Here is a 17,396-nt window from a genome sequence, read left to right on the forward strand (position 1 = left end):
TCGAGAGTTTCCTTCCCTCGTTTGTGACTAATTCCTGTCAAAATAAAAATCACAAGCCTATATGCCGCAGTTATAAAGTACCCTTTTATGTATGGCAGATAGGATCCAAGACCCTGAGAACACTGAACTCCAAATATATTGCTGTGAGATAATCCTTTTGTACACTGTTAAGATTTGTTACTCGCATTGGTTTAATAAAAAGCTGACTGGCCCTTAGCCAGGCAGTTAGTACAGGTGGGACAACCAAACTAAGGATGCTGGAATGAAGGAGGGCAGAGTCAGGGGAGACACCAGAAGACGCAGAGGAAGCACCTGCCTTCTTTAACGAAGGGCAACATGGAGAGGTGCTAACTGTGGGAATACAACTACAGGTGAGGTCTCACCCCAAAGACAGGGGAGATAAGTGCAGCAAAACTCCCACCAACCAGCTGTGGTGCTGTGAATAAGAATGGCCTGCACAGGTTCGTATGGCTCATATATCTGAATGCTTAGCCATCAGGAGAGACACTATTTGAGACAGATTAGGAGATGTGGCCTTCTGGAGTAGGTGTGGCCTTGTTGGAGGAGGTGTGTCTCTAGAGGTAGGCTTGAGAGTTCAAAAACCTATGCCAGGCCCAGTGTCTGTCTGTCTGCCTGCCTGTCTGTCTGTCTCTCCCTCTCTCTGCCTGCTGATTAGGATGTAGCTCTCCACTGCTTCTTCAGCACCATGCCTGCCATGCATGCCGCCATGATCCTCACCATGAGGATAACGGACTAAGCCGCTGAAATTGTACGCCACTGTAAGGTCCCAATCAACACTTTCCTTTATAAGAGTTGCCATGGTCTTCACATGTCTCTTCATAGTAAGAACACTGACTAAGACACTATCCAAAACCAAAAGTGTCCCATTCAGGATTCTGCAGGCCTTCTCATGAGACCCTGAACGGCCTCCAGAGAAAGAGCTGACAATAGTCCATTCCCATGGTTCCATGGGAAGATCATGGTCCATGTGTACTACACCTATAGTAAATGGTGTAGAACCTCATTCTTAAAAAGAGCATGCTATAGTGAACATGCCAGGGCTGGAGAGATGGCTTAGCAGTTAAGAGCACTGGCTGCTACTGCAGAGGACCCAGGTGTGGTTCCTATTGCCCACACAGTGGCTTACAACCATCCATAACTCCAGTTCAGGGACCTGACACCCTCTTCTGGCCTCCACAGACTCTAGACCCACAGTGCACATAGACACATGCAAGCAAACTACTCATGTACATAAAAATTGAATAAATAGCCAGGCACTCAGGAGGCAGAGGCAGGCAGATCTCTGTGAGTTCGAGGCCAGCCTGGTCTACTAAGCGAGTTCCAGGAAAGGCGCAAAGCTACACAGAGAAATCCTGTCTCAAAAAAACAAAAAAAACCAAAAAAAAAAAAAAAAAATTATAAATAAATCTTTTTAAGTTATTTTGGAAAACAGGTCAGAAGAAAATAAAAACCAACATAAAAATGTACTGGAGCAAACTGAAAACAAAATGCACATATATTTAATATTCTCAACCAATGATGCAAATTGGAAAGCTTTTGAAATGCGGGACCCAAAACAAAATACACAAGGTCTGAATCAGCAGGTGACTAGCTGACATCTTTTCTTCCATCTTCTTTCTAGTGCCTGACAAGGGACATAATTAATAGGTAAGCCTGGAAAGGCCTGGGCCATTTAGCCAAGATCCATCCATCTTAGCAAAAGTTATTGGATTGCCTAGCATGCAGGCTGAGATTTCAATCACTGCCTGCCCTTCCAGAATCTTCCTCCTCAAGTGAAAATGAAATTAGTGGGAGAAAATCAAGCTCAGCTCCTCCTCAGTGGCCCCTGTAGCCTTCCTTTATTTTCATTCCTGACACGGAAATGAAAAGACGGATTCTGTCATTCCACTGCGGGTGAGGGTCTTGCAGCCTGCTTTTCTGACTGACCGTGATGACGCCAGGTCAGCACTGACCACTTGACAAGCCCTGGGTGCTGCAATGCTTAAACCGAGGCCTGTGAGGCTTCTCTTTCAGAACCCAGGGAGCCACGTGGGCGGCTGCTTATTACCTCAACGGGTAGACAGTGAACTCTGAAGTAGATGAAATTGCAAGGAAAGCACCAGAAGCTATCGTCGGCACACTGTCACGGGATTAGTCTAAGTGTCTTCATTATCTTGATGCTATGGATTTGCAATCTATCTAGACCGGGATAGAAATAAAAACTAAGCTGCCTGACCTAGATAAGGAGGAACTGCTTCGGTATGTGAGAGTGTCACGGGTAAAAATCTATACGCGATGACGAAGGTTGGGGGGCATTTTTGGTGTGTCAGGGAGAAGAGGCAGGAGTGCCTCTTCTTTCAAAGTGTGACGAGGGGACAGCAACATCCATGTTGCAATGGCATTATTTATTTTTATTCACGTGCACGAGTGTTTTACCTGCATGTATGTCTTGTGCACCTGATGTGTGTCCCTAGTGCTGGCAGAGCCAGAGGAGGGGGTCAGATTCTCTGGGACTGGAGTTATAGATGGTTACAAGCTACCATGCGGGTGCTGAGAACCAAACCCAGGACCTCTGCAAGAGCAGCCAGTGCTCTTAACCGCCGAGCCATCTCTCCAGCCTCTCGTGACGAAATTCACACTGTTAAGTCTAACTGTATAATCTCATTTTAGGATTACACAGCAGATACTCCTGAAATAACCTTTTAAATGAGTGAGTAAAACAACACTGGACTATTCTGGAGGACGCATTAGAAGCTCTGCGTTGAACAGTGGCCTTGTGTCTTCTTAGACACACAGCGCCTATTAGGGCTAAATTCATGGTTAAGGGTAAACCTTTATGGAATACCTAAACCACAGGCCATTCTGCAGAGCAGACACCTGGTTCCTGGCAGCATGTGACCCACACCAAAGACAAATGACCGACCATGATACAACATCAGTCATATATATGTGTATACGCTCATGCATATTTATATGCATTGTGTATATGTGGATAAATACACAGTGACACACATAATGTACAAATTACTATCTGGACCTTGCAGGTACATGTTACAGTAAAACACTTAGTGTGGATCCTCTATGTTGAGGGGAGCAAGAGGGAGTTCAGAAAGACTAGCAGACGCTTGTTTAAAAAAAAAAAAAATTTAAAAAAAAACGAGTTGGAAGCATCTTAAGTGGAAAGAAGAGTGACGGCTATGGAGAAGACATCTAAGGCAGAGCTGTGAGACCTCACGTCGACCACAAGACTGAAAACCCAGGGACGTCTGGACAAGAGCCTGAACTTGTTTATTGCTAGCCACAGCCCCAGAGCATGATGTGGTGACTTTTGTGTTGTAGGCAAGGCCAAGGGGGCGGAGGAAAATGACGACGCCATGAGCCGCTTCGTGAGGCTGCACGCCCCTGCACTGAGTGGGACCGAGACAAGACCCCTGGAATGACACCGGTTTTGCCAATGGAAAGGGAGCAGGGGCTACCTTAGAGACACGGTCACGTTAGGTAATCCTCTCAAGACCTTATGATTTCAAAATTAAAATTCTTTCAAGAATATGGGATACTTGAGACTTGACAGGACCATAACACATGAAACTGTTACCAAGTGTTTTATGAAACAGGTGGAGTTTTTAAGTGTGTGTAGCCAGGAGAAAATAACAGCAGGGTGATGGGTCCTGAGCATTTCGTACACTATAAACCTCGAGGTCTTTGAAACTTCACAGAAGATTTTTCTTCCTTTTCTTAACTATGACCTATTGAAGAAAGCTCTTATAAGCTGGGCGGTGGTGGCACACACCTTTAATCCCAGCACTCGGGAGGCAGAGGCTGGTGGATCTCTGAGTTCGAGGTCAGCCCTGGGCTACAAAGCGAGATCCAGGACAGCCAGAGCTACACAGAGAAACCCTGTCTCCAAAAAAAAAAAAAAAGCTTTTATATATCTATTCATCATATCGTTAAGAGTATTGAAAAGAGAACATTTTGTAGATGAAGCATATTTATAATTAAAACTTATGGTTGTTAATTATGTCAGTAATATTTTATAATCCTTGTGTCTTAAAACAGAACTCTAGCCGGGCGGTGGTGGCGCACGCCTTTAATCCCAGCACTCAGGAGGCAGAGCCAGGCGGATCTCTGTGAGTTCGAGGCCAGCCTGGACTACCAAGTGAGTTCCAGGAAAAGGCGCAAAGCTACACAGAGAAACCCTGTCTTGAAAAACCAAAAAAAAAAAAAAAAAAAAAAAAAAAAAAAACAGAACTCTAAGCCAGACATAGTGATGCATGCCTTTAATCCCAGCATTTGGGGACAAAAGCAGACGGATCTCAGAATTTGAGGACAGCCTGGTCTACATAGCGAGTTCCAGGACAGCCAGGGCTATATGGTGAGATTCTGTCTCGAAAAAAAACCAAAACCAAAAAAGAAAACACTTTATATGATGCACATGCTATAAAATATACATGTTTGTGTGTGCTGGTCTAAGAAAAGCATTAATTTGATATGGAAAGTATAATTCTGGAATGGTTTAAGTTGAATGGAGTAATGTGAATAGTTCTGGAATACACATCTGGCTGATTTTGGAATCCTGGAACACATCATCTCACTGACACTTTTGCCGAGTAGTTTCCTCGACTTAATGACTAGGAAGGAGCCCACCTTAGCAATGAGTTTCATATCTAAGGAAATTCAGAGCGTGTGTGCTGACACCACCTTCCACTTTTCCTAGGGCATTAGCTTTCCTCTCTTGTGCTCCGTCCCAAGAAAGCATGACAGGTTGAGAAAGCACACAGGTCCTGAAGCCAATATTACACCTCACTGACTGGCTTTTGGCCTCAGGTGAGCAACAATTCCTCCAGTGAACAACTACCCCTAATCCAGCTGGGTGGGAGTAAATGAGTTGCAGCCTTTACAGTCACGATCTTCATCACTGTCGGTCCCTAGCACCTGCAGCATCCTGCGGCATGATGTGGTCCGTCCCTAGCCCCTGCAGCATCCTGCGGCATGATGTGGTCCGTCCCTAGCCCCTGCAGCATCCTGCGGCATGATGTGGTCCGTCCCTAGCCCCTGCAGCATCCTGCGGCATGATGTGGTCCATCCCTAGCCCCTACAGCATCCTGCAGCATGATGTGGTCGGTCCCTAGTCCCTGCAGCATCCTGCAGCATGATGTGGTCCGTCCCTAGCCCCTGCAGCATCCTGCAGCATGATGTGGTTGGTCCCTAGCCCCTACAGCATCCTGCAGCATGATGTGGTCGGTCCCTAGTCCCTGCAGCATCCTGCGGCATGATGTGGTCCGTCCCTAGCCCCTACAGCATCCTGCGGCATGATGCGTGCTCACTCCCTTCAAACCCAAAGGGCCACATAGGCGCTAGTGCTGCCTGAACAAACTAATATCAAGAAGCTAAGGCTTTTTTTTTTTTTTTTTAAACTCGGACTATCTGTGTATTTGGTAACGATATTTCTATTCAGCCCTTAACTTCTTTTGATATCAGTGTTCTTTCAGCTTCGAGGTAGAAGATGCCCGTTTTTACAGTAATCACCATCTCTTAGGAGATCTCCAAAAGAATTCCCAACCACCCGTCAAGCAATTCTGCATGGGCGGATCGCCAGTAAGTCTAGTTTAATACACTCGAGCGAAAAATGATCTTACTCATCGAACTGTGTACTTTACCCAAGTAGATGCACTGACATCTCTTCTAAGACCCCAAACAACTGCACCTCTTAACTCTAACTGCAGGACCGCTCGTATTCAATACATGTCAAGTGCTACTGACTCTTCTTCTATTGCTTTTCTTCTTCTACTCTTAAGGCCCTGGTTCATTCCGGCCTGACCTACATCCGACTCCCTCCTTGTGTATCTGGCCATCATGCTGTTTATCACAATCCCGACTTCTAACGCAGAATCTAAGCTAGACACTTGTTTTTGGCAGTCCTCCTCATCGGAGCCCCCAATCACATTCTCCAAGTGTTTCTCATGCATCATTAGTATGAAAATGTGTACATCGGCTACGACGGCACATGTCTCCAATCCTGGCACGTGGAAAGGGTAATAGGATCAGGAGGAGTTCAGGGTCATCTCTGGCTACATAGCTACAAGTTCAAGGCCAACCTGAACCACATGAGACCTTGACTCAAAAATAATAATTAAAAAAATAAGATGTCTTTACGACAACCTGTAGAATAGTCTAGATTCTCTTTCATATCCTGGTATGTTTTATCAGGCCACACAATTTCCACCTGCGCAATCGTTTCTGTTCCTTAGTTATCTCTAAGAGAATTTATCAAAGTGGATTCTGAAACCACTGCTGCTGTGTGGATCAGTACTTTACAATAATCCCAGCCCTTAATGTGTGTTCAAGTATATTATTCCCTTTGGAAAATTCGTATTATACCAGCTAATGCAAAAGTTAAAAAAAAGAAAAGGAAAGGAAAGGGAAAAAAAATGAGATTTATAGATGGCTCTACTCACCAAGGGTTCAGCCATTACAACTTCAATTTTCTTTTCAGCTTGAACAGCAAATTCCGCAAAGAGGCTCTTGATGACATATTCTCCAGGCTTGACCTCGGGGTCAATGGTGATGTTTGACATGATGATGCTCTTTCTTCCCAAAGTGGAATGGAAGTTGGAAGCAGCACAGAACTTATTCACTTTGCTGACTGGTGCTGAAGCTGGAAGTCAGGGAAACAAAAGCGCCCTGGATTAATAATCGGCTCCACGGAACCTACTCCATCCACCTCGGCGGACACACATCCTGCCCACCCCTCCCCAATCTCCCAGTCTCAGTCACCATCCTCCACGGTTCTCCTTTGATGCTTGCCATTCTAATGCCTGCCTAGCCAGACATTGTGTTCAGAATGTACTGGCTATTTCTCCACTTGACTCACGTGACTCCCAAAACGTCAGGCATTCTCATTTGATCTGTTCGGGCCTAGATGATTCCCTTCTACCTAGAATAGTGCCTGGCACACTGCAGGTGCACAACAAATATTTACTGAATAACTGGATTCTGGCCAGATTGTCCAGAGCAGTGGCACTCAACTGATGGGTCACAACCCCTTTGCCAAACCTCTATCTCCAAAAATATTTACATTCCGATTCACAACAGCAGCCAACTTGCAATTATGAGGTAGCGGAGAAAATAATTTTATGGCTGGGGGTCACCACAATATGAGGAACTGTATTAAAGGGTCGAAGCATTAAAAGGTTGAGAACCACTGGGCTAGGGTCATGAAGAAAATATACATGAGACCGGAGCAGGATTAGGAGCCGAAGGATGCTGTCCTGGAAACAGTGCACACGAAGGCTTCATTGAAGGAGCCACGCCTCACTGCAGACCTGAATGATGAAGCGCGCGTGGGGGCAGGGGGGGGGGCAAGAATAAAGCAGTGGGAACAGAACACACAAGACTGAACACGCACGGCCAAAATGACCACGGGCAGACCAGGGGTGAGGAGGTGTGAGAGGGGGGCCAGCACTTGAACACAGAGAGGGGGTCCTTGAGGACGCTGAAGAACGTTCAGTGGAAAGTGTGGGGAGGGACGGGATCTGACTAGTCCTTGTCAATCTCTCTGGCTTCTCTGGGGAATGAGTCCTAGGAACCCAAACACAGCACCAGGGATGCCAGTACGGAAACCCAATCGAGATGGCTGGAACTTGGTACAGAGGGTGGGGAAAGAAAAGGCTCTGAGCTTTGTCCAATTTTTTTGTGGCTTTTGAGGTGAGGCTCAGGAATCAACGGTAACTCACAGTATGTTCACTTGACTCACTCAGAGGGCGCTGGCTGGGACCATCGACTCAGATGATGTGTTGTCTGCCAAGGGGTAAGTCCCATCAGGCTGATGGAAACAGTGCAAGCCTACCTCACTCCTGCCTAGAACTCATCCAGTCACGTCCATCATCCCAGCCTGAGGCTTAATATAGACTGTAGTCTAACTTCAGCACACGGGACTTCTGGCCTAGTGGACCCAGACAAAGGTCTGCGCTTCCACTTCACCCTGATTTTCAGCTCCTGCCTTCTCCGTGTAAGAAACTGTCATGTAATTAACTCCATCCCTAAAAAGGGGAGGCAGAACACGGTTACTCAAACACTGAATAGCTGTTGATGTATATGTATGTATGTGTGTATATATATATATGTATGCATGTATGTATGTGTGTGTGTGTATGTGTGTGTGTGTATGTATAATGATTAGGACAGCCAATTTGCTTAAAAATATATCAATTCAAAAACCTACACTGCATTTTGAGGTCAAAGAAAAATTGACTCTAAGCTAGACATAGTGGCACGTGCTTGCAATTCCAGTACTCAGAAGGCTTAGGTAGTTAGGGTCATGAGTTTCACATCAAAAGCTGTTGCTAAGTCAGCCTGGGCCACGTGGTGGTGGTGGTGGTGGTGGTTTGGGGGGGGGGCATCTCAAAAATTAAAAAGCCTATTCTATAAAACACAGTATGTAAAAATTTAGTTGCAAAAAAAATTTGCAACAATAATCTAAAGATTATTGCAAACTGCTGATATCGAATCTAAATACAAGCAGCTTTTATTAGCACTAAGTTAAAATATATTCTGTATTCTAGAATTAAAATTGTAGCATAAAAACAATCCAAGACAAAAATTCACAGTCCTTGGAACACAGCACACATGATTTCCAACAATGACCTGCTTGTCTACCATGTGTCACGATCCAACATTGTGCATTATTAAGCAGGGAATCTAATGTGGCCCTGTGGAAAGAGTCGCAGATCTTAAATCTTTAAAAATTATGTTTGGCTCCTCAAGAGCCAAAGACACACGTCATCTCAAATGGCCTGCCTCACTTCTATCTACTCCCTTTGAAAGTAGTTAAGTAAATGCTCTAAGACAATGGTTCTCAACCTATGGGTCACCGCCCCTTTGGAGGTGGTATACCAGATATTTACATTGTAATTCATAACTGTAGCAAAATTACAGCTAAAAGTGGCAATTAAATAATTTTATGGTTGGGGGTCACCACAACATGAGGAGCTGTATTAAAGGGTCACAGCGTTAGAGAACCTCTGCTCTATGGTGTCATGACTGAGGCAAAAGATACTTGTGAAGAAAATCAAAGTTCCAGGAAAAACTAGTTCTAATTTGAAAACTGAAATTTTAACAATACAAAGTGTTTATGATTAAATAAGTTAAAGCAACATTTCAATTTATCTTTTAGTGTGCCTTTAGTAAATGCTTGTTGTATTTACTACTATTTAAAAAAACAAAAAAGTGTGGGTGGGGGGGAATATCTTCCGATTGAAATTTCAGGTCATTAAAACATATTGAGGGTTCTTTTCAAGCCCTCTGTTACTGAGGGTTAGAAAAGAACCTAATTTTTCATAGCCCAGTTCACTACAATGATATGATCCAAAAATACCAAACGGCATGAAAAAGTACACAAAACACAACCTCAGATTTAAAACAACAACAACAAGAATATAGACACACAACCAAATTGGAAGGCAGGAAAATACTTGTAGCATATTATACAGAGAATTAACCACCTGTATAGATATTTGCAAAGCACAAATGAAACTATTTAGAAAACCACCAATTCCTTCAACTAGGAAACAGGACAGAAGATTATGAAGAAATGTAAAGAATACATAAATAGGAGCCCAATAAGCACAAAGCAATAACTCAGTTTTATTGATTTTTCTACTAATGAGTAAGAACTGGACATGTCTTCTGTCAAAGGGCTGGGAGGGCCAGGCTGAGCAAGCCATCGGGAGCAAGGCAGTCTGCAGTGTTCCTCCAAGGCCTCTCCATCAGTTCCTGCCTCCAGGTTCCTGCTGTGCTTGGGTTCCTACCCCGACTTCCCCTAGGGATGAACTGTTAACTGGGAGGGTAAGTGAAAGAAGCCATTTACCTATTCAAGTTCCTTTCTATCATGGCGTTTTATCACATTAATAGAAACCCTAACCAAGACATTCATGACACTTGATTGCTTGAATCAAATATTTTATAAATAGTAGGATTTCATTTTCTAGTATTTAAATTTTAATTATGTATATGTATGTCTATGTGGGTGTTCGTGCAACATGAGTGCAGTGATCATGGAGGCCACAAGAGGGTGCTGCCTCCCCTGGAGCTGGAGTTACAGATGGTTGTGAGCCAGCCAGTGTGGGTACTGGGAATTGAACTCAAGTCCTAGGGAAGAGCAGGATAAACTCCTACACTGAGTCATCTCTCCAGCCCAAATAGTATTTCTGTACATGCAATTATAGAACTCTGCCCACAAAGGAATAAAAACATAAATGTTAGCATGTAAGTCTTCAGAACATGGTCCAGGCATTGAATTACAACAAGAAAAATCCAATGTCACATTAAACACTCTTGGAATATAAACCTACTGAACACAAACAGCTATATTAGGATAAAGCAAGACTTAAATGCTTTTGTATTTCAGCATCTCTAGTCTTTAGCTCACTTCTTTTCTAGCACTGTGGTGACACAGTATACACAATAAAACAGCTGTCATATTAATATAACATCTGTCCCTGATAAATTCAGAGTCAGTCAAAGGGAAGGACAAGGAGGAAGAAACACAACCCTGGAAGCGGTATGTCTCTGGGGTCGTTATGACAACAGACTTGGGGGGGGGGTTGTTGCATGCATGCTCAATAGGCAAGGCACTTGTTGCTCAAGCGTGAGGACCAGACTGCAGTCCCCAGCACCCACGGAAAAGCCAGGTATGGTAGAATGTATCTGTGATGCCAGTGTTAGGGAGGCAGAGACAGGTGGGGCCCTGCAGCTCACTGGCCGGCCAGCCTCTCACAATCAGGAAGCTCCAGGTTCAGTGAGAGACTCTTTCTCAAAAATAAGGAGGGAGGTAATTTAGGGAGGTATGTAGCATTGACCTCTGGCCTTTACACATGCACTCATGCGTACACACACACACACACTCCTTTGTAGGTAGGTACAAGCTTATATACCTCAGATACATACAGCATACATATATAGAGAGGATTATGTGATACCGAAATGTAATGGCACCATAGAGTTGCTTACTATTTATTATAAGCATTATTGCTTATACCGTCTAACAAGTTTTGATGACACCTAAGAAAGAACAGGCATAAGGTAAATGGCCTTAGAACAAGAATTAAAAACAACAAAGACTCTACAACTCAAAAGCAAAATCAGTTTAAAAAGCAAACCCAGGACAGAGCGTTATTTCATGGCCACCAATGAACAGATTCTAAAGTTTGTACAGCAAGAGAATCAACTCAGAAGCAACCAGCACAATATGAAAGAGAATCAAGCCCGGGGGCGGACACTACCTGCCTTCAGGACTTCTCTACGGCTATGGTAATCAAGGCACTGCGTTATTGGCAAAGGAAGAGACAAACAGATCAATGGGACAGAACAGACAGCCCAGAAATAGACCTACATAAGTACCGTCAACTGATCTTGGACGAGGAGCAAAGGAAACACGACGAATAGGGACTTTTCAACAAATGCAGCTGGAACAACTAGACGCCCACATGCTTAAGAAAAAAAAGCGAAAGAATTTAGACAGAACTTTTACCTTCCACAAAAACTCACTGAAAATGGAACACACAGAGCTAAACATAAAATGCAAAAACTCTATTATCTCCTGGAAGGCAGGAGAAAAATCTAGGTGATCTTGATTTCAGTGGGCCTGTTAAAAATACACACCAAACCCAAGATCTGTGAGTGGAAAGGATAAAACTTATTAACAACATTAGCAACACACACACACAAAAAAAAATCAATGATGAAGATGAGAGACTAGCCTCAAGGAAGAAAAAGGAAATCTAAAAAGGATTTGTTTGCAAAATATATAAACAACAACAGTAAGAAAAGGACCCAACTTAAAAACAGGCACTTCCCAGAGAAGACACACAGATGCCACATGAAAAGATGCCCATCCCAAAACACGCTCAAGAAATTGCCAACAGCAGAGTATCACGGCATGGCTACCAGAGAGGCAACACTCCCAAAAACAGAAGAATCTTTTTAAGATTATTACATTATTACTTATTGTGTGTAGAGGGGTGAAGGACAAGCCATTGTACCCAAGTGGAGGTCAGAGGGGCAACCCATGAGGGTCTATTCTCTCTTTTGACCATGTGGATTCCAGGCATGGAACTCAGGTCGTCAGGCTTGGCAGCACGTGTCTTTACCCACTTAACCATCTTGCCTTCCACAATGGAGGAATCTTCAAAGTCTATCATTCATTCAATGGGCAAGCCTGGCAGCTCAACCACCAGTGATCAAAGTTCTGGGAGAACTACATTGAATGTGTCTCTCCTTCCCTGAGGAAAAAAATGGTTCAAATCTCTCTCTCTCTCTCTCTCTCTGGCAGATAAACAGCTACCTGTATTTTGTTGTAACTCTCTTTCTCTCCCAAGATTTAACCAGTTCTTCTGGATGTGTTGACTGAAATCTTGCCCTGGCTTTACCACCATAAACTAAAGTCATACTTGAACATGCGTTTGGGCTTCTGCTGCTGCTTATTAACACTGTTTCTGTGTCAGCTCCATGCTATTAGTCACTGTGGCTTTGGGTAGGGTGTTGGCACTCTGTGTCACACATCTTTCTACATACAAAACTCACTGCCATAACTATACATATCTCTACACATTGACTTAGGAAAAAAAAAAAAAACTGGCATCTTTCTAATAGAAAATGACCATGTAGCCATCATGGTGGTGAACAACTTTAATCCCAACATTCAGAAGCTGAGGCAGGCAGATGGAATTCTGCAAATTTGAAGCCAGCCTGGTCTACAGAGTGAGTTCTAGGCTAGCCAGGGCTACATGGAGAGAGAGAGAGAGAGAGAGAGAGAGAGAGAGAGAGAGAGAGAGAGAGAGAGAGAGAGAGAGAAAGAGAGAGAGAAACACAAGTCCATGTTCAGAAGCTGCCATACTCTCCACTAAGAATACATACCTACATCTTATTAGTTCTAATCCCTAAATACTCTGCTTCTATTCTGTGTGAATAAAATTATTTTCCCTCACTAGTTAGTTCCATGGCTTTCTTCTCACTCAATTGTAACGGATGGCATAATTAAAACTTTTGCTTGTTCTCTGAACAGCTGTTTCAAAAATGTTTATTTATCCTAATCTAAAGTATTCCCACTAAAAACAGTTTCTAAACATAGAAGTCCTGCGACAACTCTGGCATGTGTTCAACGTTTTTTACTTGAAGTCTTCCGCAGAAATATTCTATATTCCAAAGTGCAAGGAAAATGACCCATCTTCTAAATAACCCATTACTTACTCTGCTAGAGAATTCTAGTTATGATGCTCTTGACTCCTTGTGGAGCCTTCAGAAGCTCGGCTCAAGCCATCTTAAAATCCCAGAGATAAGGTAGTATTTAAAGAATATGCTGGGTGTTGGGGGTGGGGCTCGTGAGGCCCCACAGCTAGCTGAGAGCTACTGGCGTGTGATGGCTGCCGGGCCAGGGAGAGTCAGTTTTCTTCAGGGGTGTGGCTCTTGGTAGGTTGCCATGCTCCAGTGGCTGGCACCCCACCCATGTGCATAAGAACAGCACCACGTAGACTCAGTAAGTATTTAAAAAAAAAGAAAAAGAACTCACGAAGGGTCTGGGCTAAAGGCTGAAGCTGAGGATTCCAAGCTCACTGCCTGTGCTACACAGTGAGACCTGATCTCAAATAACGTAACGGGCCACGGGCCACGTGGAAAGCCTTGGGAGATTCACAGCTTGACCAGAAAGGCGGTGTATACCATGGTCCAGTTAAGCAGGGTGTCATCGTTAGCCCCGATAAAGGCACAGAGAAGTCACAGGGTAGACATCAAATCAGCAAGGCCACTCAGCTTAGAAATGCAGCCATGCAAACTTGTTTCGAAGACTTCCCTGGGTAGATTGCCTTTGAGAACAGAGCTATGGGGGTACCCTCCCGGAATGCCCAGGAAAACGTTCCAAGGCTGCTACAGTTGTGGCTCAGGCAGGCCCTGGTTCAGCTGGCACTGAAAGCAGCAGAACCTGGCACCATCCATGTGATGCCAGCTGTGCACGCATGCGGAATGCATGAGTTACAGAGTTATGGCAGCGTCCACCAAGGTTCCAAAGGACAGTAAGCGGTAAGTCCCTTCAGCTAGCCCACAGCTAGGTGAACTGGGAAGTCTTGCCCCAAGAATGCTCAGCTGTTGGCATGGTGCAAACCTAACAAAGGGAGCTGCAGACAACCTGCAAAAGCTGCCCAAGAGACAAGTCATAGGCAATGAATGAATGAGGCCAGAGAAGCAAAACTGCCCAAACCCTTGGGACCCACTCCCCACAATGGGCCCCCGCCTCCTCCACGGGAAGCTTCCGGATTTGATGCTTACTCTGCTGTTTTCCTCTGGCCTGGGGCTAGCACCTCTTAACCACTTTCCTATTTCTGGCTTCTGAAATAGCTCACGCTCTGTGCCTGCCCGGACACGCAACTTAGAAGTATGTATTTCTTTCTGATTTTTTTTTGTAGAGGCTCACAGTTGATTTTGCCTTCAGTGGCAGTTTGAGACCGTGAACTTGGACTTTAGGGCAATGCTGGGACATTAACACTTTAGGGACTCTTGGGGATAGACTGGACACATTTCACACTTGGACAATAATTACAATCCTTTGGGGTTGACATCAGAATGCTCCAGTTTAGCTGTTAAATGTGGTAGGCGCTTGGTTCAAATGGTGCCACTATGGAGGAGGGAGGACATAGTGGCCTAACCAGAAGCATCCCTCCAGGGAACTGTGGGACCCTGACTAGCCACTTCCTCTTCCTGTCTTGGTTTCTGCTTCACCATGTGGCCATAACAGAGGCTTAGAAACAGTGGACTCCTCCAACCATGGTCTAGGAGTCATAATAAACCCTTTCTCTTTATAAGCAATTGTCTCGGGCATTTTGTTATGATGAAAAGCTAACATAGGTTTCAAGGCATAAAACCCATCTCTATTAAAAATAGAAACAAAATAAAGATGTTGATTTTTGCTCTATTATTCATCACTATTATTCATCACTGGAGGCTATAGGCAATATAAATAAATGCAAATTTATAGCAAAATTGGCTGGACAGTGGTGTCACACTCCTTTAATCCCAGCACTCAGGAGGCAGAGGCAGATAGAGCTCTGTGAGTTCAAAGTCAGTGAATTCCAGGACAGCCATGGCTATACAAAGAAACCCTGTCTTTAAAAAAAAAAACAAAAGAAGAAAGAAAATTAAACCATTCTTATAAATACTAAAAAATAGATGAAACTTTCTATACTATAATTATCAAGAAATAAGGATGGATTAAAAAGAAATCTTCCATTCAGAAATAGAGAGTAAGAGGAGAAAGAGGTAGAAAAGCACGGAGGATTTGACCTCTTAGCTCTGCACAGCTGTGTCTGGGACTCTATACACGCGCTGCTCTCGGCCTGTCGGCGACGCTTCTGTAGGGGGCAGAGTGTGGTGATGGCAAAGACTCACAACTAGTCCAAGTGTCGAGAACAAGGGACCGTGATCTCAGCCATAAGCACGACACTCTTAGAGTCAGGGAACATCCCGAAAGAGGCAGAAAGGGTGATGTAAAAGCAGGAGGCTGGGGAGGAGGGCGGTGAAGCGCCGTCTTCTGGGCAGACGTGACCAGACCGCTTCGCTCATGAACTCATAGCAGTGATGGTCACCTGCACGAGACCAAGCATGTCGGCACGGAAGGGCTGTGTAGCTCACAGCCCCGATCCTCAATGAAGAGCTGTTGGTGGGGGGACACGGGGGGGGGGGTGTCACTCTTCTTGGGAGACACAGCCACTGGGAGGTTGTGTGTACCCCAGTGAATGATGTCACACTGCTGTACATACTGGCAGCGTTGACTGGGCTCACGGGTTATTTTTTCAGAACTAAAGAGGACAGGAAGTTGGGAGGAGGACGTGCTGGCATGCCGGAGGGGAAGCTCAGGGGTAAATGGGAGGGCTGATATGATCAAAATACATTGTAGACACGAATGGAATTCTCCTTAAATAAAAAAGATCACATGCTTCTTTTACAAATTCCTACGACTTCTAAGACTGACACATGGACGTGGCAAGGATTTCTTAAAGGACATAAAAGAACAGAACAGGAGGAAAACATATTTGAGATAAGACGGCTTAATGGAAGTACCAATTCCCACAGAATTAACATATTAGCATAATTTCAATTAACTTTTCTACAGGAGTTTCTGTCTAGGTGATATTGGAGGAAACTCTGTTAGTCTCTAACTAGAGGAATAAGCTTCCAAGACATGCCACGGAAAAATACATATAGCCAGGCATGGCAGCACACACCTTCAATCCCACTATTTGAGAGACAGAGGCAAAAGGATCTGAGTTCGAGGCCAGCCTGGTCTACACAGTGAGTTCCAGGACAGCCAGAGCTACATAGAGAAACCCTGTCTAAAAAAATATTTTTTTCCTAATCTGGGGACACTATTATTATAACTATAATTATGATAAAAATAAAGCAATAGTCAAGATAGACTGTCAAAATATTATAGATCTTATATTCAAAAACTAAAGTACAGCCGGGTGGCAGTGGCTCACGCCTTTAATTTCAGCACTCATGAGGCAGAGGCAGGCGGATCTCTGTGAGTTCGAGGTCAGCCTGGTCTACAGAGCGAGATCCAGGACAGGCACCAAAACTACATAGAGAAACGCTGTCTCGAAAGGAGGAAAAAAAAAAACCAAAAAACTAAAGTACAGATGGCCATGAACTTTAAAATTAAGTTTTCAAAGCCTTATAGATAATTAAGAGTTTTCATGTGTAATCCAGGCAAGAAAGGACTACTATCCATGATAGAAAAAAAAAAATCAAAATTACTTATTTTTAAAAACTGCATCTGGCCAGGTTGTGGTGGCGCACGCCTTTAATCCCAGCACTTGGGAGGCAGAGGCAAGCGGATCTCTGTGAGTTCGAGGCCAGCTTGGGCTACAGGGTGAGTTCCAGGAAAGGCTCCAAAGCTACACACAGAGACCCTGTCTTAAATTAAAAATAAATAAATAAATAAATAAATAAATAAATAAATAAATAAATAAATAAATAAAAACTGCATCTGGACCAGCAAGATGGCTCAGCAGGTAAAGGCATTTTTCCATCAGGCCTGACCCCGGGACCCACCTGGGGGAGGGGAGGGAGTGGAGGGGAGGGAAGGGAGGGGGAGGGCCCCCTCCTGTAAGCTGTCTTCTGACTTCAACACTTGCACTGTTAATGCACATACCAACACACACCAAGGAATAAACAAGATGCAATAAAAGCAAATAAAACAATTTCATCTAACCACGCAAAACGTTTAAAATCCTGAAGGAAAATAATATCCACAAACGAGAAAGGGCGAGTTTGGAAAAAGTACTTAGACAAAAAAATATGTAGCGTTTGATGATGTATTTGAAAGTAACAAGAAGAAGACAATACTGTGG

At 44.1% G+C, this 17,396-nt stretch overlaps 1 protein-coding gene across 9 annotated transcripts in view; it reads right to left on the minus strand.

Moving 5' to 3' along the window:
* The window catches only part of Fryl (FRY like transcription coactivator), a 242,412-nt gene that overhangs the window by 117,114 nt on the left and 107,902 nt on the right, over positions 1 to 17,396 (minus strand). For all 9 annotated transcript variants that reach the window (XM_037209095.1, XM_037209091.1, XM_037209094.1 and 6 more), the window contains one exon: positions 6,456 to 6,655. In XM_037209095.1, coding sequence (XP_037064990.1) covers positions 6,456 to 6,575 — 120 coding nt within the window. In that variant the 5' untranslated portion in view covers positions 6,576 to 6,655. The remainder of the gene's footprint in view (positions 1 to 6,455; positions 6,656 to 17,396) is intronic.

Source organism: Peromyscus leucopus, chromosome 10 (assembly GCF_004664715.2).
Source record: "Peromyscus leucopus breed LL Stock chromosome 10, UCI_PerLeu_2.1, whole genome shotgun sequence".
Lineage (NCBI taxonomy): Eukaryota > Metazoa > Chordata > Mammalia > Rodentia > Cricetidae > Peromyscus > Peromyscus leucopus.